The sequence below is a fragment of the Rhodnius prolixus genome, unplaced genomic scaffold (genome assembly GCF_049639745.1).
Source record: "Rhodnius prolixus isolate KJV_2025 unplaced genomic scaffold, Rpr scaffold_1, whole genome shotgun sequence".
Classification (NCBI taxonomy): Eukaryota; Metazoa; Arthropoda; class Insecta; order Hemiptera; family Reduviidae; genus Rhodnius; species Rhodnius prolixus.
The window spans coordinates 6,193,044-6,214,878 of NW_027411581.1; the positions used below are offsets into that span (position 1 = coordinate 6,193,044).

Below are 21,835 nucleotides of genomic sequence, written 5' to 3' on the forward strand. Positions count from 1 at the left end.
AAGTTAATCTTCATTCTGGGCAGACTTCGATCCACTTAAAAGAACAAATCAATACAAGAGCGAGGTAACAGTAAGGAAAATGGATTTCTGTTCCGTAACAATCATATGTTCTACACCAGCAATCCTGGTTATAGAGAAAGAAAATGACAAAAATTAAAGGATTTTACTGGAAATGGTACCACACAGTCAATGATTCTGCCTCAAATAATTGTAGAAAAACCTAAAATATCTTAAAACACAATCAAGAAAGCAGCGCAGCAGCTATTTTCATTGAAACCACAATCAAGTGTAACCTCCAAGTAGATTTTTACTGCATATTACATCCTATTACATACAGCCGCTGATAAAGGCACACATTCATGTCGAAACATTACGTATACAGGGAAAGACCAAGTTTTCCAGGCTGGCCAAGCAGATGTTCTTGGACTTTTGGGAACCATGTTGGAAATATAAATGGATGTATACAATGTAAATATTGCGCCACATTAAATCTTTTTCCTCTAATTTACGTTAAATACTAATAAAAAAATAAGACATTCTCGAGTTGTTCCCCATGAATGATCAAAGTGATCATAACCACATCTGTCTACAGACTATCATTTGTATGCAAAAAATTATTGGTGATCACCGGAAGTCATTATGATTGGCGAAGTAAACACGAGGGAAATGGGGAGGAAAAAAACCATCGTCCAGCTGTTGTGCACGCTCTCCAGTGGACGACGGGGTTAGTTGACTGTTCCGGTAGAGCGACACAGGATTTCCTTCCTAATTCCAGCGATACGTCTCACTGACTTCCTGTGGTGTGATTACCAAGAGCGGATTATCTTTGAAACACTTTGAAACTAGTGCTTCTATCGTAGTTTGTTTACTACTACTAGTTGTTTGAACAGGGATTTACTACTATTGGTTTTATGGAGCTTAAAAGCAATTAAATTTTGTTTACTTAAACTATTTAGTACTGTAGTTACTGTAATCAGAATTACCGTGGGGGCAAAGCAATCAGAGAAAAGATAGACATTTGATTGGAGCAGTGATTTTTTTGTGAAGGGGAGTTTTTTGAGGAGTAAATACCAGTGTTTTTTTTGGGTACACATTGATTTGTAGAGAAAAATATTAGACCTAGAGGTCTATAAAGTGTAAGTCATTGAAGGCTTTTTTTTCGAACTTAGTAACAACGATTCGAAAAAACAAATATTTACAGGGCCTTAAAATGGGAATTTCCTGTGCATCAAAACTTTTTGATTATCCGCAACAACTGATTGTTGCAGTAGTAGAGAAATGAAATATGAATGAGTGAACGCAATCATAAAATGGAAGTTTGTGCAAGATGTTTGGTTTTGGTAGGCCGGCTCTCCGGTACACACAGGAAAGGACCGCCGTCCTGTAATGTAAATGTGATGTGTGGCCCCCACTAATGGTGGAAAATTTGGTATGCTAATTGCAAGCCTACTAGAGCTTGGCAAGACTGCTTCCCTGTTATTTCTACGTGCAAATATTCACATCTCCAAGCAGGGACATTTCAAACTTTGTTCTAACCGCCATATTAAAACTTAATTATTTAGGCTTAATTAATTTAAATTAAAATTATAATTTGGTTTGTTTTGGAATTAATCAAGTATAAAAAATCTATTATAAACTCACACGATTTTCTTTTACTACGATCTCTTAATTAATTACTTAATTATTAAATTAATAGCTAATTAATATTAATTTAATTTATAGCTTTTAATTATTACCAATATTAATACAGTTTGTAAAACCGTGAATTACAATGAATTGTAATCCTAATGAATGTAACGTGTGTAAAACAGTTTGATCCTAAAAGGTAACAATTTTTGAACATTAACTACCCTCAGATATTTATAACCAAAAACAGGATATACGTATTGCTACAGGAAGTGGGGCAACAGAATATGAGAAATGAAAACGCCCCTACCAACAGCCACCTATAGGAATCACACAATAAATCCAGTCTGCACGTATCCTACTGATGAAAAACAATGATCGATTCCAATCTTCTGATCCCCAGAATGCTACAGTTACCAAGGTGACAACAAAGACAATCTATGGAATGTTGCCTATAAAAGTTAAAAAGGTACACACCCTGCCCCCCAGTCTGTTGTATGAAACATTCTTTCAAGTCCATTTTAGGAATTACTTTCAGTAATATTCAATTTTTATTAACAAATAATAAAATCAATGTAATAAAATAAAATTGTATTCGTATTTTTACCACGCACGCGATAAACTGTCCATGTTTTAATAATGAGCAACAGGAAGGAAGTTGTTCAAAAGGAAGTTAGAAGGTAATTTCTCTGCAAAATATCTCACAAAAGTAAAAAATAAAATAAATGCATTATTTAAGGATGCATAGTGAAGTGATACTTCCGGTTTCGAGGTTTTTTTTAATGACTTAATGATTTTTAACAACACAGAGTTGCTTAAAAATTCTGTGCTTGAAATCAGACCGACAGGAAGTGCGTATCCAGTGACATAAAGAGGAAGGACCGTAGGAGCACTTAAACACCCATCGTGATTCTTTAAACTCTCACTGCTTTACCATTTTCAGAAGTATTGCCAAAAGAAGAAGTTGCACTGTAAGTTCAGTCATTTTAAAGTCTTTAGTTCCCTTCAGTCGTCTTCTAAATGGTGGACAATTTCTAAGAATCTCTAAAGCAGTGTTTGGGACCGTGTAGAAGTGTAAATAGTTTATCAAGTTGATCACTTTTCTTTTCTTTTTTTTTATTTAAAAAACGAATACTAGAGAGGGGGTGCCCAGGTGGGGGGTGCTAGACGCAATATTAATGACAACACTGCTGTAAGCGCATTTAGCCGCTTACCATGGCGCTGTTGGCTGCACTGTTCACCTTCATTTCGCTGACCGTTTGTAAGTAATCCTGATTTTTCTTAATCAATATTAATTAGTTTGTGAGGTAATTTTTAATAAAATCATATTTAAAAATGGATTTAAAAAAAATAATTGGTGATTTTTATGTCAATTAAAAGTTAGAAGGTATTATTTTTGTTGCATTCAGAATGAAAGGAAGTATTTCGCTCACGTAAACATTTTCCAAACTTTTCCAATTGAAAAATACATGTTTTTGCAAAAACGGAAGAACGTTTGACGAAAAGCGTGTGATGCTCTAGAAAAAAAAAAAAAAAATCCATAAAAATGAATTTCCCTGCAGTAGCCGTACCCAAAAGGTTTACTATCCGGCAATTGTGGTAACAATGAAGAATTCTGTTCAATGACTAATTAGCGAGAAAAGCCTCATGAAATAATCCAATTTTTGCCAAATTCCAACCAATCAAAAACTCTCAGAACAATTATTGAATGACCTTTCTAAGAAAAATCTTCCATAACACCCTTCGCGTTCATCCTAAGTCTAACCTGACCAGTATACGTCAGCAAGACTGAAACTAAAAGCATGCCCCCAAGACTTCCCTCATTCTGTGCCTGATAATGGTGAACATTTAGACTCCAGCCTCATCAGTGGAAAGTTCTCCGAACAATTGGATCAAGCATATTGATTATTGATTAAATCTAAACATATATTAATTACTATTTATGTAATAAATAAGTATTTTATGAAAAAATAAATTCATCAATAATAAATAAATTATTGTACACGTAATGAATAACACTGAAAAGAAGCAGTTTACAGTTAGATGCATTTTTTTTTTTGCTGCAAGCGTGAACAAACACACTGGCTAGCTAGTGTAACCTTTTGTGCATTACCTACACACGGCTTTGCTAGAACATTCGCTCAAAATACCAAGGACAATTTATTGCACGTCTTTATTTAGTTTATTCTTTACTTTCATATTTTCACTCTTTCTACAAAGAGATATTTTTGGTCGTTAGACAAGATAAGGTGCAAAGATGCATTTAATATTATTTAAAATTATACGATTTTTATCAATCAAACATTTTCTCTAAAATTAGAAATACGAGTAGATTTTTCTGAGTTTTAAACCCTTCAATTTGAAACAGAAGAAGAAACTTTAATGCCAAAATAATTAGCATGGCAGATGTACCATTTATCTCTTAGAGCTAGTGTAAACGGAAACCACACTGACTAAAAAAAAACGCTGTGAAATACCAAGGACACTTCTTCGGGAAACTTGGCATGGTTGCAGGCATTGAAAACTGATCTATCTCAAGTATCTATATAGATCTTCTAGAGACAGCTGATGTGGGCAACTATTTAAGGTTAAGCAATCTCTCTAGCTCAGCCTAGAATCCAGGATTCGAAGGATGGTAGCATAGTGGAGGGGCCCTGCACTCTCGAAGGGAAATAGCCTTTACTCACTAATGCGTGCGAACTTGGTAGGACGTTGTACGATCTTCGCCAGAAAGCCTGCGTGATGGAGGAGGATATAACCTCTCACTGAGGGACATTGAAGGAAGGAGAGGAAGGGATCAGTTTTCAATGCCTGCAACTAAGAAGTGTCTTGGTATTCCGTAGCGGATGTTTAGTCAGTGTGGTTTTCGTTTTCACTAGCTCTAAGAGATAAATATGGTACATCTGCCATGCTAATCACCTTGGCATCATCCAAGTCATAATCAAAGTGTTGATCGTAAAGTTAGGCTAGTCCGCAGATAGGGGCACCAGGAAGAAATGACTCGTCTACATCCATTGTACAGGTAAACCGATCAACTTTTGGGTTCGAAATTCCGCATTACGTCCACACCAAGTCAGCCAATCATTTAAACAATCGATGCTCTATGTCAAACTGCAGGACAGGTTTTAATTATGTCAATCACAGAATTATCCAAACGTCCTATCATTCGTCCACTTAATAACCCGCCCTTTAGAGGGGGTACTATAGCCCTAAAAAAGCCTTGGGCATCCTCTCAATCTCTGTCGCCAAATCTCCCACGTCTGTGCGCTTCCATTTTCATAGTCTGACCCTCAGCGTGCTCGAACCGCATTGATCTACCTCGAAGCTGTACATTTCCAGGTTAAAAAAAAAAAGCTAAGAGTCCAGTTCCTAGTAGAGATAGATCCCTTCTGAGATCCAGTAACTTTTTAAGGATTTCCTCTTTACACACGTGTACGTAATTGCTCGAATAAGTGTTTTGGTAGTTAGTGCGTTCTATCTTTTGGAGCCTAGTGTGGGATTTGAGTGGAGAACTGGGGATAATCCCAGGAATAATCCCGCATACGGGATTGGAGTTTGAAAGTAAATGGGAGCGCCTTAAACTCTCCTAAAAGTTAAGGAGGATAAAGCAGCTGATGGTTTCCTTTACTTTACCTTTCAGCTTCCACTCTTCAAAAAATAGAGCCTCGCTAATAATTCCGGTTTTCTAAAATGCCACTGCCATCATCATAGACGAGGAATGTCATTTGGTTCCCTCGCTATCTTTCTCTCTCTTTCCACTAGGAAATCACTCACACACACACAAAGAAAACCATTTTATAACAAAAATTTCCAAATTCATATTTAAATATTAAACAAAACGAGTTATTTTTTTCCCTCTTCTGTGGTTGTAACCCAGTTCCGGGTGTAGAGGTATCGCCGTGAAAGTGTTATGTAACAAACACAGAGAGACGTACCTCTGTGTAAGGCACGATTCTGTACAAAGTAAATGAACATGCGCATACCGATTTAATTATTTTACTAGTGATGTTATAATATTTACTTACATGAAACAAACGGTAGGATATCTTTTTATTTTATTTTAAATTTTGCAATAAAACATATCAAAACAATCAAAAGAAATAAATAATGGTGTCAGATGATTTATAGAGGAAGTTGCAAAAGGCTATAAAGTAAAAAAAAACTTTAAGCACCGAAATTTGGTAATCATCAAACCGGTTTATAACTTTAAGTACTTCGGTCGATCTTTTTTTTTTGTTTTTTTACAAAAAATAAGGGATGCTTTAGTTGTTTTTAAGTTTTGTTATCGACGTTAAAGAATGTCTACGAAAGACCCAAATTTACTATCTTTTACATGCGTCTTTTACATGAAGTAACATGACTTCTTCTTACCATAAACTGGCAAGATTTTTCCACCTATTTCAATTGAATTACAAAATATTAATTGACTTGATTTGATTTATGCTATTAATGCAATCGACTACGCTCCAGCCCTGTAAAGGCTCAAGATTGATCTTCAAATTAGGCTGTTTTGATGACACATTGGTTAGTCCCTAAAGACTTAACTAGTTTCTGGAAATTGTGACCGATTACCATGCTGGAGAAAGACACAGGCTGTCCTCCACCGTCAGGTTTGGAGTGAATACTCAAACAAGTGCTATGTAGCCATCTTTTTCCAGCAGCCAGCTGTAGCTGCTTCTTCCCGTACGACGTCTACTTTTTTTTTCTCTGGACACTACACACCAAATTGAATGCACCAGCGCTAATTCTTCCTTAACCAGCTCATCAGCTCTCCTAAACACGTTGCAGCGACCAAGGAGCAACTGCTATTGTACTGCGGGCCGCGAAAGTAAAAGTTATTTGGCCTCACTATGGTAGAAGGACGTTTTTTGAGGGAGACGAAACGCCCTGGTTATATCTTCTTAGAAGAAATTTTCATAATATGAATGACAAACAAAAAAGCGAGAGCTTTTACAAAAATTATCTTTGGATGTGTTTGTCTGAACAGAATATCTTGAAGAACAAAAAAAAGACTATCAATAAACTTTGCATTTCGATTAAGTCCTCTCAACTGAAAAGTTTTTCTAAACTTAGACAACCCAATTGGCGTATATGTAGATTTTAAACGTTTATTTATAACATTATCGTAGAAATATTTATGATAGACCATCTCTGAGAGAAAATTAGGGGCTAAGAAACCTCCTGAAACGTCATTATCGTAAAGTTGTAGGTTCTATCATCTACACAATATTTAGTAAAATTAAATGCTGTGAAATAACAATAAATTCCCCAACATTAGTTAGTTAGGTTAGAAGGAAATAGGAGTTAGGCCAACCGTTAGGTTTGTTTCGATCAGATTGACTAGGTGTAGGTTAGGCTGTGTAGTAAAGTGTCTATTCTACAGTATAGTTTAGGTGCAAAGAACCCTTGATGTTGCGCACCTTACAAACCCCTCAAAAAAAAAAAAAAAAAAAAAATTCCGCAATTTAAATAATAAGAGAAAGAAACTGATTTCTTTAAATTTCGATCTCTGAACTCTAGAAAGATATCAGTGGGTTTAGGCAAACTCTAGCTTACCATCAGTCGCAGTTTCGCTTTCTAAACTCTAGAAAGATATCAGTGGGTTTAGGCAAACTCTAGCTTACCATCAGTCGCAGTTTCGCTTTCTAAACTCTAGAAAGATATCAGTGGGTTTAGGCAAACTCTAGCTCCATCATCAGTCACAGTTTCACTCACTACACACACTAGAAAGCCATCATAGGGTTTAGGCAAACTCTAGCTCCATCATCAGTCACAGTTTCACTCTCTACACACACTAGAAAGCCATCATAGGGTTTAGGCAAACTCTAGCTCCATCATCAGTCACAGTTTTACTCTCTACACACACTAGAAAGCTATCATAGGGTTTAGGCAAACTCTAGCTCCATCATCAGTCACAGTTTCACTCTCTCTACACACACTAGAAAGCCATCATAGGGTTTAGGCAAACTCTAGCTCCATCATCAGTCACATTTTCACTCTCTACACACACTAGAAAGCCATCATAGGGTTTAGGCAAACTCTAGCTCCATCATCAGTCACAGTTTCACTCTCTACACACACTAGAAAGACTACCACATAATTACAATAAGCACTAAAACAGTTTAAAGGAACCCCCCAACATTTCGTCTATAAAGAAATTAATGTGCTATTAAACACGTGCTTCCAAATCATCTTCAAATCAATAATTCTCATTTCCATCATCATCAAAGCGCTTATTCATCAGTTTTTCCTTGAAAAAGGAACTAGATCATCCGTCAATGAATATATTTCAAAGCAAATAACAAGGTAAATAGTGAAACAGTTGATAATAGCTCTAATAATACCAGAAGTTGACTTTCTCTAATTATCTCTGGCCATGAAACAATCTTGTCTGCATTTAAAAATCTGTCTCCCCCACTCCCGCCTCCCGCCGAATATGTTCACACAATACACAGTAAAACAATTGAATAACCTCTTTGAATAATTTACGAAGTTTTTTAAAAAAAAATTATTTTTCGCTCTAATAAAACTTAAATAAGTTCAGATATGCAGTTTTTATTATTACAATAGATATTTGATTACATGCATCCAGTACGATCTGGACCAATAACCGCTTGCTTTCTCCTTGATAACACCTACATAACTTGTCTAATACCGGAAACCCAATTGTTCGTTCAATGTTTTACTTCTATTACAATGTACCACACTACGAGTCTTTACTTACCATCTATCTTTTACATCTCCTTTCTTGCTGTTCCAAAATCTGGTTGTTGTTTTTTCAGGCTTTTGAAAGAACTGTGAACAAAAAAAACAAAAAACAATCAATCATTAATGACGTACTGTTATTTTGTTATTATTACAATTAGAGAAACTAATTATGATGAAATTTTTCGAAATTTATTTTTAACCGGAAATACATTTTTGTGATATCCACCGGAAGTGTAATCGTGCAGAATGGTTTTTTTTCCAGTTTTTCTGCAATTTTCCAGACAGTGGTCTTGAATAGTTTCATTTGTTCTTGGGTACACTTTTTTTTTTCAGGAAATAGTTATTTTAATAGGACTCCAAGGAAAGCTTCACACTTTCTTTACTACAGTTATCAGAACTAATATCGAATTAAATCGATTCATCCTTTTTTTTTAAAGTCCAAATTTAAAATATTTGAAGACAATTTGATTACGTACATTTTGACAAGAAAAGATAAACAAAGCGTTTATGGAAACGCCTAGAATTGGAAAAATCGCTGGAATATTTCATTTTAGTGCTGGACCAAAAAATATTGATCTTCTTATCAACGGATGATGTCAAATGGAAAGGGTTCTCTTTTATTGCTGGTTGATTAGATTCGATATTTCTTTTGTTCCTGTTCGCGAATCAAAACACCCAATAGCCTCCTCCACAGTTTATAATCAATGCAACATCAATTGCCATTCAATATAATCGATCTTGTCTAACAGTAAATCTATTAATTTCTTTTCTAGGCACACTGGGGGCAGAATTTAAATGTCCATCCAAAGCATATGGTCAGCACGAGGATCCAGTACAATGTGACAGGTACTATGAATGCGACGAAGGTGTTGCCACGGCGAAACTATGTCCAGACGGTCTGGTGTTTGATCCATTAAACAGGAAAATCAATAAGTGCGATCAACCGTTCAACGTCGACTGCGGAGATCGCATAGAATTGCGTTAGTACAGACTTTTTTCTTCAAATTTTACTATAAAAAAGTGTAATTTAATTGTACGCTGGGCATGACGGTTGGCATACTATCTACTGGCGAGAGGAGACTCCCAGATTTCTGGAAATGCCTGATAAGACCCGTTTAACTTACCTTCTAGTAGGTAGGAAACTGTCTAGCTGAGGAACAGTACTACCCTAGTTACAGGAGGATAAACCAAGGCCTGAGAGCTTTACCCAGCGAGCCACTCTCCAGAATTAAGATTTTGATTAAACGGACGGTTCTGGAGGGTGAGCTCTAAAGATGGGGAACCACAATAGATCCATAGGGGTCGCGGTGGCGTATTCCTTGAGGCCGCCCTAATTTAATCTATTCTATTCTACAGGAGGCATTGCGTCTTTAAGAAGTATTTTCATAGGCTGGGTCTAGCTGAGGTATTGTTATGTAGCATGTGTGGCCCGGTGGAGATTATGCACATTACGCTCGTAAAAAGATTCCTAATTCTTGCGTCTGTAATCTGGAGCCGAACTGGAGCTCGACGGCTTTGCTCGCCTCTGTCCTATTGAATTCTTTTTCTTAATGGTACAGAGCTAACTTAAGCTTAGGGGCACCTTGGCTAAGTGGTCACACTTATGACCTAAATATAAACCAATCATAGACCAAATAAGTTGCGATTTTGGGAGGCAACTTTCTTTTCAGAGAAAATAAGATCGTCTTTTCGTACTCCTTTGAACTATAACTAAAGATTTTCTTGATCTCAGCAAACTATTGCAACAACTTATAACACTATTATGTAATATTAATTAAACAAAAAAGTTGATATTTGTGATATTTTTTCCATTCGCTAGAACCACCAAAATCTACACATCTATGTCCTAGAAGAAATGGTTATTTCGCACATCCGGATGAAAGTGTGTGCAACATATTCTATAATTGTATCGAAGGCGATGCCACCGAGATAGTCTGCCCAACTGGACTACATTTTGATGAATACTCCGGGACGTGCGTGTGGCCAGACTCGGCTGGTAGAACTGGTTGCGGCGAACCAGATACAGGTCAGTAATTTTTGTTTTTTTGTAAACATTAATGAAGTTTCACTTCATTAATGTTTATTTACTTTTTAATCTTACATCAGCTGATAAATTTAAAAGAAAAAAATTAAAAATCAGCTGTTATTAAAAGTTTTTTTATTTGAATCAGCTGAATCAGTTTATGTTACGCGAAAAAAAATAAGAGCCAATAAAAATTCCAAATTTTGACCCCGGTAGTTGCAAAATCTTAGGAAAAGGTTTTTAAAACACATTCACCCTTTGATTAATGTCGATGTCTTATATTCAAATCTTATTTTAGAACTAAAATCCAGCCAAAATTCTATGTTTCTTAACCAATAAAATAACTAGAATTATTAAGACGTTAATTTGCTTAAAATATCTTAAATATTTTAATTACAGAAATTATTAGATATTAAAAGAAAGGAGACGTTGATGTAATAGGCTTGATAGGACGATTCCTATGGACGAAGCGTTAAGATGCTAACAACTAAATCGAATACACACTGACACCGTATTCTTTTAATCATAAAACGAAATCTAAAGAAAAGATTACAAAACTACTCTGACCCAAGAAATATGAAAAGTATTTTTATAAATGTTACGCAATAATTATTCCATCATCCTACCTGGACTTCTTGACGTCATTAAAAATAAAAACTCACTTCAGATAAAAGCATAAATGTGCATTAAAATCAATATTTGTATTATTAATTTTTAATTAAGCGGAAGAGAAAAAGTATTGGAATCGATTGAGAATCGATTGGAATCATATTTTGAATTTTAAACAAAAATAACTGATTTTAGAACTCTTGAATACGGAAAAATTGATTATTATAACTTTGTTAGATGAGTATATGTCTCTTTTCTATCTTAAGCCCCCCCCCCAAAAAAAACGGAAATAACTTCACAGAATAGATTGTGTTCTGATTTGTTGCTCACAGAAAATGCTAATACGATTTTCCTTAAAATCGTATAGTGAATACAGACATAAATATCTAAGAATGCTAATTTTAGCATCAGTTCCGGTAAAATGCCAATATAGAGAAAAATCAGTTCTATTGAAAGTGTCTCGGTAGCCGAGCGGTTAGAGGCTAGACCCGCAAAGCTAAGATGTATTGCGGTACTAGACTATATTCCCGGTCTATACCTTTAATAGTTAATATGAGAAATTTAGAGTAAAGTATGTTTGCTAGTCGCCACGATAGCCGAGCGGTTAGAGGCTAGACCCGCAAAGCTAAGATGTATTGCGGTACTAGACTATATTCCCGGTCTATACCTTTAATAGTTAATATGAGAAATTTAGAGTAAAGTATGTTTGCTAGTCGCCACGATAGCCGAGCGGTTAGAGGCTAGACCCGCAAAGCTAAGATGTATTGCGGTACTAGACTATATTCCCAGTCTATACCTTTAATAGTTAATATGAGAAATTTATAGTAAAGTATGTTTGCTAGTCGCCACGATAGCCGAGCGGTTAGAGGCTAGACCCGCAAAGCTAAGATGTATTGCGGTACTAGGCTATATTCCCGGTCTATACCTTTAATAGTTAATATGAGAAATTTATAGTAAAGTATGTTTGCTAGTCGCCACGGTAACCGAGCGGTTATAGGCTAGACCCGCAAAGCTAAGATGTATTGCGGTACTAGGCTATATTCCCAGTCTATACCTTTAATGGTTAATATGAGAAATTTACAGTCAAGTATGTTTGCTAGTCGCCACGGTAACCGAGCGGTTATAGGCTAGACCCGCAAAGCTAAGATGTATTGCGGTACTAGGCTATATTCCCAGTCTATACCTTTAATGGTTAATATGAGAAATTTACAGTCAAGTATACTTGCTAGTCGCCACGGTAGCTGAGCGGTTATAGGCTAGACCCGTAATGCTAAGATGTATTGCGGTACTAAACATGTATTAAACATGAAATCTAAAAAATTCTAGTCGTCAGTTTGGACGTAAAGCCTGGCAAGAAAGTGGAGTAGACATTACTTCCTTTACAAACATTCATATACACACAAACACATTGTAACCTTCCTATTATTCGGTCAGGTAGTGTGGATAATCAATGAACAGAAGCACAAACTGCTTTTTGTCTAAAACGGAAGTCAAATTTCTCTACACCAAACTGATGAATCGATCTCTAACGACAAATTGAAATCTGAAACCGGCAAGAATTAAAAAAAGAAGAAGTTATAGTCATTGATTGGTTGGTTCTAGAACCTACGGTGACAGTTGCAAGTTTAATGAAAAGCTGTCAGCATCGCCACAGATCTGAACTTCCAATTCCAAACTAATTAATCGGAAAAGTTTTAATTCTTTTTTTCCTTTAAAAATTGAATGTCTCAAGGTCGAAAGTTTTCTTCTTTGTGATTTACATGTCCAATCCTGTTTTTTGTTCATTGTTCTCCCCACACCCACCAATGAAAACTGTGCTTTGAATAATTATGTTCTGGTCACTTACTAGCAAGCAGAACTGCACCTTCTTCTTCAGCTCTTAAGGAAATAAAAGAACTTTAGTTATATTTGTTAACTCGATCACGTATTCAAGTTTTAAAATTATTCTATTCGTGCTACCAGGAAGTACACCGTTTCAGATTCGAGTTTAGCTATAATTCGGCGAACAGCGAAGGTGTAACAGTGCTGACAGAAAAAGTTGGCCATGAACTGAGAGATACGATGACGCGATGGAAATGTCGGTGAATATTTAGCATTCAGATTCCATGTTAGAGTCTAGGGCGACTCGATTTTTTTTTATGTATTATTAAAATTGAATTCAATTTCGACAAATCGATATAGTTCAACCGGAAGTGTTGCTTCTTCAAACGATTGGTTTTAAAGCATCTTCTCTGAGTAATTGTTTTGCCATTTTTTGTTATTGTAGTTGTAAAACAGCGGAAATTTGATTCTTGATGGCAATTAGAAAACCGAAAACCCAATAAGACCGGAAAATATTAGATTATACTTCCAGTTGGCATAGTTTGTTCAAAAGCCTTTTGCCGAAGAATCCCATGATGGATTAATTAACGAGGCGAAATTGCCAATTTGAACTTTCCACGATTTTTAGTTAATCTACTTGGAAAATCTCAAAAACTGATTTTTCCGGTGAAAACATAAAATTGAAAATTTGCATGATCACAATACCTCCTCTTACTTGATGAAAGATAAGTAAGAAAAAAAACATGAACAGAATAAGTTACAAGAAAAACAATTAAATCATATTTTAAGTAAAGCCTCATAGTGCGCCTGTTTGTCTCATCACTCTCTCTCTGTGAATGAGAGGGATGCAGAGAGAAAGAACAAATTTTGCACCAAGATTTATAGGCCTGGGCTTCCGCGCTAATATGAAATTATTACGTCATGAAAGGATATTTCAAGAAGAAATAATAGATGTTATAATTTATATTCATGGCAGTGGATACTACGTCATAATGCTTTTATCCTTTCTATTTTTTCCCGCGGGAGAGAGAGAGAGAATGAGGGAAGAAAATTGGTTAATTTAAAATAAACGCTGGAAAATAATTATTGGACGAAACTGGCCTACTTTTTCAATTCTGGTTTTTCTGAAATTTGATATTGAATTTTCAATTCATATCATTTCCAAACCATTTAACCATCATACTCAAAATCGTGGAAAAGCTGTGAAGTAAAAAAGTAAAGTAAAGTAATCGCCTACTTTTTCAGGCGGGGCTTTACTACCAATTAGGTGTCGTGGACGGAGGCGACTAGCAAACATACTTTACTGCAAAATTTCTCATATTAACCATTAAAGGTATAGACAGGGAATTTAGCCTAGTAACGCAATACATCTTAGCTTTGCGGGTGTAGCCTCTAACCGCTCGGCTACCGTGGCGACTAGCAAACATACTTTACTGTAAATATCTCATATTAACCATTAAAGGTATAGACTGGGAATATAGCCTAGTACCGCAATACGTCTTAGCATTGCGGGTCTAGCCTCGTTGAACTGTCCACATTTTTTCTCAACATATTTTATTCTAATTTTTAATGGTGAATAGAAATCTTAAATTGACAAAAATGAAATACTTTCCCGAGATACTTTTTTAAAAGCAATTTTCTAGAAAATTATTTAAAAATCAAATCTGTAGTGAACACACACGACCTCAACAGAAACGGCAACATCAAAGAGAATGGAATCAAGTTAGACCTTTCTGTGAGCTACAGGTTCGAGATATTTTGGTCGGATACCCTCATTCATCATCGAACAGTTATTATCGATTTTTTTTTTTTGACGGCCGTTATTTAATACTCCATTTTTTTTTTTTATTGCAGTAAAGATTTAATAAAAAAATATGATCACGGTAGAAAATATTAAATATCGGGCCAGCAGTAGTTTGCTCAATGCTTGGAGTATTGTTTGAAATCAATCCGGAGCCTGTATTGTGTATTGACAATTGAAAGATTGATACGCTCTCTATGTTGCCTGAAGCGTGTGACTCAACATATGTTATGACCATGGTCAATTTAATTATATATATATATCACGAGTATATATTTATAATATATAAAGTGCAATATATCGAACTACAAATCAAATTTCAATAGTTTAATTATTTTCTGCATTTCTGCTATCTTTGTAAATTTTGCACTAAAATTTATAGCCCTGGGTTTCCGCTAATATGAAATTGTTACATGCAACAAAGCATTCTGCATTTTCTCACATTTCTGAAGGACAAGGTCCTTCTTTTTACCAAATTTAGTTAAATCTGAGCATTACAGGCGAAGTAATATTTCCGGTACAATCAATTTTTAGTATAGACTTCAGCCATCAAATTATCGTTTTATTACTTATTATCAGGCCGGAAAATAAACTGGGGTTCTGGTTCTGGTACTCAGAACAGCCTGAAGAAGGATTCTACTGGATTTTTGTTTCGAGTACGCGAAGTTTAAAGATGGAGGTGTTTCGAAAAAATCTATTCGTATTTCCGGATGGCAGATATTGGCCAAAGCCTAGGTGTGTTGTGCTCTTAAGGCAAATATTAAATTTGAACTTAATGCAGCCAAATTCGTAAAAACTAAATTTTAAGCCCCAGGAGGATCTCAAAAAATTCACTTCCTGTTCTTTACGAACACATTATTTACTCGTTTAAAAACTGGCAGAGAATTTAAGATAAACATTACAATCAAAAATATTTTATTTTTAATTTACAGCGCGACCAAATCCTGGTGCACTGAGCTTTTTTTGGTGCACCTGGCGGCCTCCAGACATTGATCTCTCGTTACAGACAGCACATCGCCATCTCTAGATGGACAGTGAGATGTAAGAAGCTCCTAGGAAGAGAAAAATATAACAGCCAACAGTTGGAGATCTGAGCCCAAGATTACTTTCCGGATGTGGGATTTTTGAACGCCAAGTTTCAGTACGGGGCACCTGGTGGAGGGGCCCAATCGAAATTCAATTTTTTGAGATTTTTTTAAATTTTTGTTTATACACACACCCCACTATTGCAGTACGAACCATTTCATAAAAAGCACTATTTCGGATTCAGCGGACCTCGAAACGGTCTGATTTCCGGTTAAAGTCTAAACATTAGGCAGTATCTTTATAAGAAAGAGTAAGAAAAAATCGACAGGGAAGGTAATAGAATGAAGCGTTCACAATATGGCCGAAGAAGTAGCTCACGGCTTCATGAGAACTGGTCGTCCTTCGTGATGACATCATCCCCCTCTATATCGGCCAATACGACAGATCATTTACAGTTATCTCAAGTACTTCAGAGAATATTCATACACGATGAAAAATAAATACAAGTTATATTCTGGATTATTGTTAATATTAAGTAATATTGAACAATAGCCATGTTTATTTATACCAGGATTCTACAAGCGTATGTTGTTTCCGCTCAGATGCTTGTACGATGCTTGTACATATTGTACTTCCGTTGCACGTGCGATGTTTTTATAAAATTCTAGCTCCGCCTATTTCATTCGAATTTAAATGAACCTTACACAGGAGAGAGCGCCAGGAAAATGGAAAATTTCTTTTTCCACATTTTGCTCTTTAATACGCAAGCCGGGGGGGCTCTCCCAGGAGTTGGTGTTTAGCAGTTTAATAACTTGGGGAAAATTGTATAGCAAGCTTTTAGTGGGGGGGAGTGAGCTTACTTCCTTCCCTTTTGACCACGTTTCACTTAAAGCAAAGGCCAGAAATACCACAATGAAATTAAGTTTTCAATTTAGAAAATTTATTTATTAATAAAAAAAATATTCTAATCTGACGCTACAGTAACTTCATTTCATTTTCTCTTTATCACTTATTACAGGAAATAATGTGGTCGTGCAGAATTTTTGAATTTCCGGAATTAAACTTTTTCCCTCTGAAATACCCATTCTTGACGTTTTAACTTAAAAAAATTTCTTTCAAAACTCTGAATCTAAATAGTGTCGAAAGAAAAGAAAACGAGGAGCCCTGTTTTCTTCTGTTTTCCATAATTTTCTAGACGACCAGTCTAAAAAGGGTTTCCTTTGAACTTTGACATTTTTTTTTTGTCAGGGAATATTAATTTAAGGGCGGCTTTGAGAGGGATTTGTGATGTCACGCTACCTTTAATTTTGCTATTTTATTAAACGGAAACACAGTAAATTTTGCTATCAACAATTGTTTTAGCATAAATTCTGATTTCTTTCTATCCAATCGAAAAAATAATCTCCAGGTTTATAACTTGATACAATACTGCAATAACTGCTGTACCTTTCTAACCCCATCTCTTCCCCCAATTGCGCAGTGACAAAGCGATTGATTTAAACGATTACGTAGTCAAGTTGTGTGCCAACAGTCGACAGAAGTCACTAAGACGAGTTACCGTTAGAGGGCGTGGGACGCTGTTGTCGAGCTTACATAATAACCTTATGAACTGTGTAACAGAGTTATCCCCTCCCTGTCATTTTTGTAGTGAATAACACTATATAATACTAGCTCTTTGAAACTATAGTTTGCAAAAATAATCTAACATTCATTTATCACTAACCCTGTTCAGAAAATGTATAATTTGCAACTTTCTATTGGCTCTTTGTAACGGAAAGAATGATGAACGAGTCGAATCTCAAATACCGGGAAATATCAATGTTTCTAACCAAAAAAAAAAACTCACAGGAAGTTCAGACTAATTTTGTTTAAGTAACTTAACGTTTTGTTAATTGCTGCTCTACGTTTCAGTTGCCCTTGGTGTCCTTCATCAGCAGCTCCTTTAGAGTTTACGGTGTTGCACACAAGTGGTGTGAACTAACGCTAACCTCTGCTCACAATTCCAGTCTAGTAATAAAAAAAACACTTTTCTCAATTTTCCAGTGAAACTTAAGGATGGATTCTCCTGTCCGAAGAACAGTCAAACCAATGAACACGGCCAAGCTGTAGCACATCCTGTTTACGCACATCCGGAAGACTGTCAGAAATTCTACGTATGTTTAAATGGTGTCATGCCCAGAGAGCAAGGCTGCTCCACTGGAGAGGTGTACAATGAAGAATCACAGAAATGCGATCAACCGGAGAATGTTGCAGGATGGTAAGTGTGTTCCCGCATGGAGGCTACTGGATTGTTTTTCTGTATATTTTAGAGATGCGCAAATATTGGTAATAACCATCAATTTCTGAACTCGTTTTTCCGACTGATTACGGATTTTCATCAATGATTAATCAGATGTCGAGAATATGACTTCCTCTTGTATCTCTGTCACTCGCTACACTTGCCGAACAGAGTGAGAAGGTTATGTGACGTATACTTACTTCCTTAAAATGTCAATAAACACTAATGAAAATTCATGCGCAATAAGATGTTCTTCTGTACATGTTAAAGTATACGTAATGTTTGGGAATCACAAAGTTGAGGTTATATTTGCACGAATTGGAGCTGGCAAGGGACTTAGTAGAATAAATACATCCATACAAATAAATTACATGAAATTTCTCACAATGAATTTAAATCCTCTATTCATTTAATGATCTACATTACAATTAAATTCAGCTTTAATCATTAAAATTCGTTAAACAATTATTAAATTATTATTATTTTGTTTTGGGGTGGCCTCTCGTGCTAGGCGAATCAGCCAGATTAAATTATTAAACACCAATTTAACTATACTTATATACGTATATTGCATATATATAAGGTGCCACGGTAGCCGAGCGGTTACAGGCTAGGCCCGCAAAGCTAAGATGTATTGCGGTACTAGGCTATATTCCCAGTCTATACCTTTAATGGTTAATATGAGAACTTTATAGTAAAGTATGTTTGCTAGTCGCCACGATAGCCGAGCGGTTAGAGGCTAGACCCGCAAAGCTAAGATATATTGCGGTACTAGGCTATATTCCCAGTCTATACCTTTAATGGTTAATATGAGAACTTTATAGTAAAGTATGTTTGCTAGTCGCCACGATAGCCGAGCGGTTACAGGCTAGACCCGCAAAGCTAAGATGTATTGCGGTACTAGGCTATATTCCCAGTCTATACCTTTAATGGTTAAAACAAGAAATTTATAGTAAAGTATGTTTGCTAGGTGCCACGGTAGCTGAGCGGTTACAGGCTAGACCCGCAAAGCTAAGATGTATTGCGGTACTAGGCTATATTCCCAGTCTATACCTTTAATGGTTAATATGAGAACTTTATAGTAAAGTATGTTTGCTAGTCGCCACGATAGCCGAGCGGTTAGAGGCTAGACCCGCAAAGCTAAGATATATTGCGGTACTAGGCTATATTCCCAGTCTATACCTTTAATGGTTAATATGAGAACTTTATAGTAAAGTATGTTTGCTAGTCGCCACGATAGCCGAGCGGTTAGAGGCTAGACCCGCAAAGCTAAGATATATTGCGTTACTAGGCTATATTCCCAGTCTATACCTTTAATGGTTAATATGAGAACTTTATAGTAAAGTATGTTTGCTAGTCGCCACGATAGCCGAGCGGTTAGAGGCTAGACCCGCAAAGCTAAGATATATTGCGGTACTAGGCTATATTCCCAGTCTATACCTTTAATGGTTAATATGAGAACTTTATAGTAAAGTATGTTTGCTAGTCGCCACGATAGCCGAGCGGTTAGAGGCTAGACCCGCAAAGCTAAGATATATTGCGTTACTAGGCTATATTCCCAGTCTATACCTTTAATGGTTAATATGAGAACTTTATAGTAAAGTATGTTTGCTAGTCGCCACGATAGCCGAGCGGTTAGAGGCTAGACCCGCAAAGCTAAGATATATTGCGGTACTCGGCTATATTCCCAGTCTATACCTTTAATGGTTAATATGAGAACTTTATAGTAAAATATGTTTGCTAGTCGCCACGATAGCCGAGCGGTTAGAGGCTAGACCCGCAAAGCTAAGATATATTGCGGTACTAGGCTATATTCCCAGTCTATACCTTTAATGGTTAAAACAAGAAATTTATAGTAAAGTATGTTTGCTAGGTGCCACGGTAGCTGAGCGGTTAGAGGCTAGACCCGCAAAGCTAAGATGTATTGCGGTACTAGGATATATTTCCAGTCTATACCTTTAATGGTTAATATGAGAACTTTATAGTAAAGTATGTTTGCTAGTCGCCACGATAGCCGAGCGGTTAGAGGCTAGACCCGCAAAGCTAAGATATATTGCGGTACTAGGCTATATTCCCAGTCTATACCTTTAATGGTTAATATGAGAACTTTATAGTAAAAAATGTTTGCTAGTCGCCTCGTTCACGACACCTAATTGGCTAGTTGGACGTAAAGTCCGCCTAAAAAAATAATCATTACTTTTACTTTTTTACTGTACAAAACAAACAGAAATCAAATAGATAAAAGCAAAAAAACTAACTTCAAGAGAAGATAGCAAAGTGCTGCTTTAGTTATTTGGGCTTTTATCATTAAATGTTTGTGATCTAATATTAAAATTTATAATACATGTTTGGAATTATCATATAGTGATAATATTATATTATTATAAAATGATAAAATAATTCACATTTTCTAATTATTTTAGTGATGTAGGGTAAATGTCTGCAAAATGTGCAACTTGGGGAATGAGCTTTAGATACTTTGTTCTAAATCACCTGAAGCGATTTTAAGTTGGTTTTGCTCACAATGTAAGCTCCGGTCTTACTAACACTCTGTACACAGACTGGCTTACAGACAGTTTAGAGAGTTTCAACTTGGCAACAGAAAATTGTTTGCAGATGGTTATTTTCCGAGTTCTTTCGGTGTCCAGTAGTCTGCGCCACTGTCACTTGTTTCCCTTCTCTCCTCCATAAAGAAAATTACAACCTGGGTGATGAAGCAGAAAATAATGTTGCATTGTTAGGCCAATATTAGTGAAGAAATGTGCATCGTTCGATGGGTAGTGTGAATCGACCCAAAACGGAAAGATCACTGCTTTGTTTTGCAGTATTGGTTCTTCATCAAAAATTATAGGATCCTATTCTGTTTCTATCTCCAAAATTTGTAATGTGTACAGATTTTTTTTGTGTTTTTACTAAAGATTAAAATTACATGACGAAAAGAATTAAGTCAATGCTATTAAAGTGAATAATAGACGAATTTAAAGACTCTACAATACTTAAAACTTCAATAATTCCATTGTAGGACCTAGTTTAAAACTTGAGGCACAATAAGCCTCTTGTGGCTTCGGTGTCGTAGGGCAGAGGTCCCACTCCGCTTCTAATCTTAGTTTAAAACTTAGGATAAGCAACTTATCTAAAAAAAAAAAAACCTCAATTAAACTTTCAAAATCAAGCTAATTGCTGACATTTTTATTTTTTTAATTTCCAGCGAGGATTGGTTTAAAGACAGCCCGGAAGTTGCTAAATCATCTGGAGGAAACAAGAAGAGAACAAGGAGGAGGAGATGATCAATCTCAAGAAGTGTTGAAGAATATGCGTGTATATTTTGAGGCTAAAAAAAAACTGATAAGACTGCAGCAGAAACAAGATAAAAAAAACAAACCTGTGCACAAAATGAATCATATCAACAAAATAACCTTACATTGTGCAACCTTAAAGAAAAACTTCCCTTAGACACTTTATATCTCTTTCTATATCTATTTCTATCACCCCTCCCTCTCTAGAGTGTATAGAATTGTATAATGTTAACTTTACAAATATATGTGTATTTTTTTTTTTTAATTTTAATTTTTCTAATTTTGTAGTCATTTATAGTCGATGTCAAGAATCTCAGTCGAAAAACAGTCGCTCCAGATCCCTATTAATTAATAATCCTTACTTCAGATTGTTTTCCAGCGCTGAGTCCTCTTCCAGCTTAAAATACCTTCACCGTGGGAAGGCAATTAATTAAAGTTTATCGCTGACAAAGTTCTAAGTCCCTTTTACATATTATTCATTTTCATAATTCTGAAATCCCTTATCTTTTAAATGTTTTTAAAATAATTTATATTTATAAAACTTTTTATTTACAGTGAAAACTTTAAAACTAAAACCAGCAAAACATAAGAGAAATGCAGGTTTGCCTGACTCAGCGCCTGACGCTCAATATTTCTGTACCTGACAC

At 35.8% G+C, this 21,835-nt stretch overlaps 1 protein-coding gene and 1 long non-coding RNA gene across 2 annotated transcripts; both read left to right on the forward strand.

Moving 5' to 3' along the window:
* The first annotated feature begins 2,731 nt into the window (after positions 1-2,731).
* Positions 2,732-21,453, forward strand: LOC141453238 (protein obstructor-E-like). The gene is made up of 5 exons (XM_074126202.1): positions 2,732-2,887; positions 9,108-9,314; positions 10,154-10,360; positions 17,658-17,871; positions 21,101-21,453. The coding sequence occupies exons 1-5, from the start codon at positions 2,842-2,844 to the stop codon at positions 21,177-21,179; spliced, it is 753 nt and encodes a 250-aa protein (XP_073982303.1). The 5' UTR covers positions 2,732-2,841; the 3' UTR covers positions 21,180-21,453.
* Positions 2,894-7,842, forward strand: LOC141453347 (uncharacterized). Its single transcript, XR_012457961.1, has 2 exons — positions 2,894-7,234; positions 7,374-7,842. It is a non-coding gene; the product is annotated as an uncharacterized lncRNA (long non-coding RNA).
* Positions 21,454-21,835: the final 382 nt, after the last annotated feature.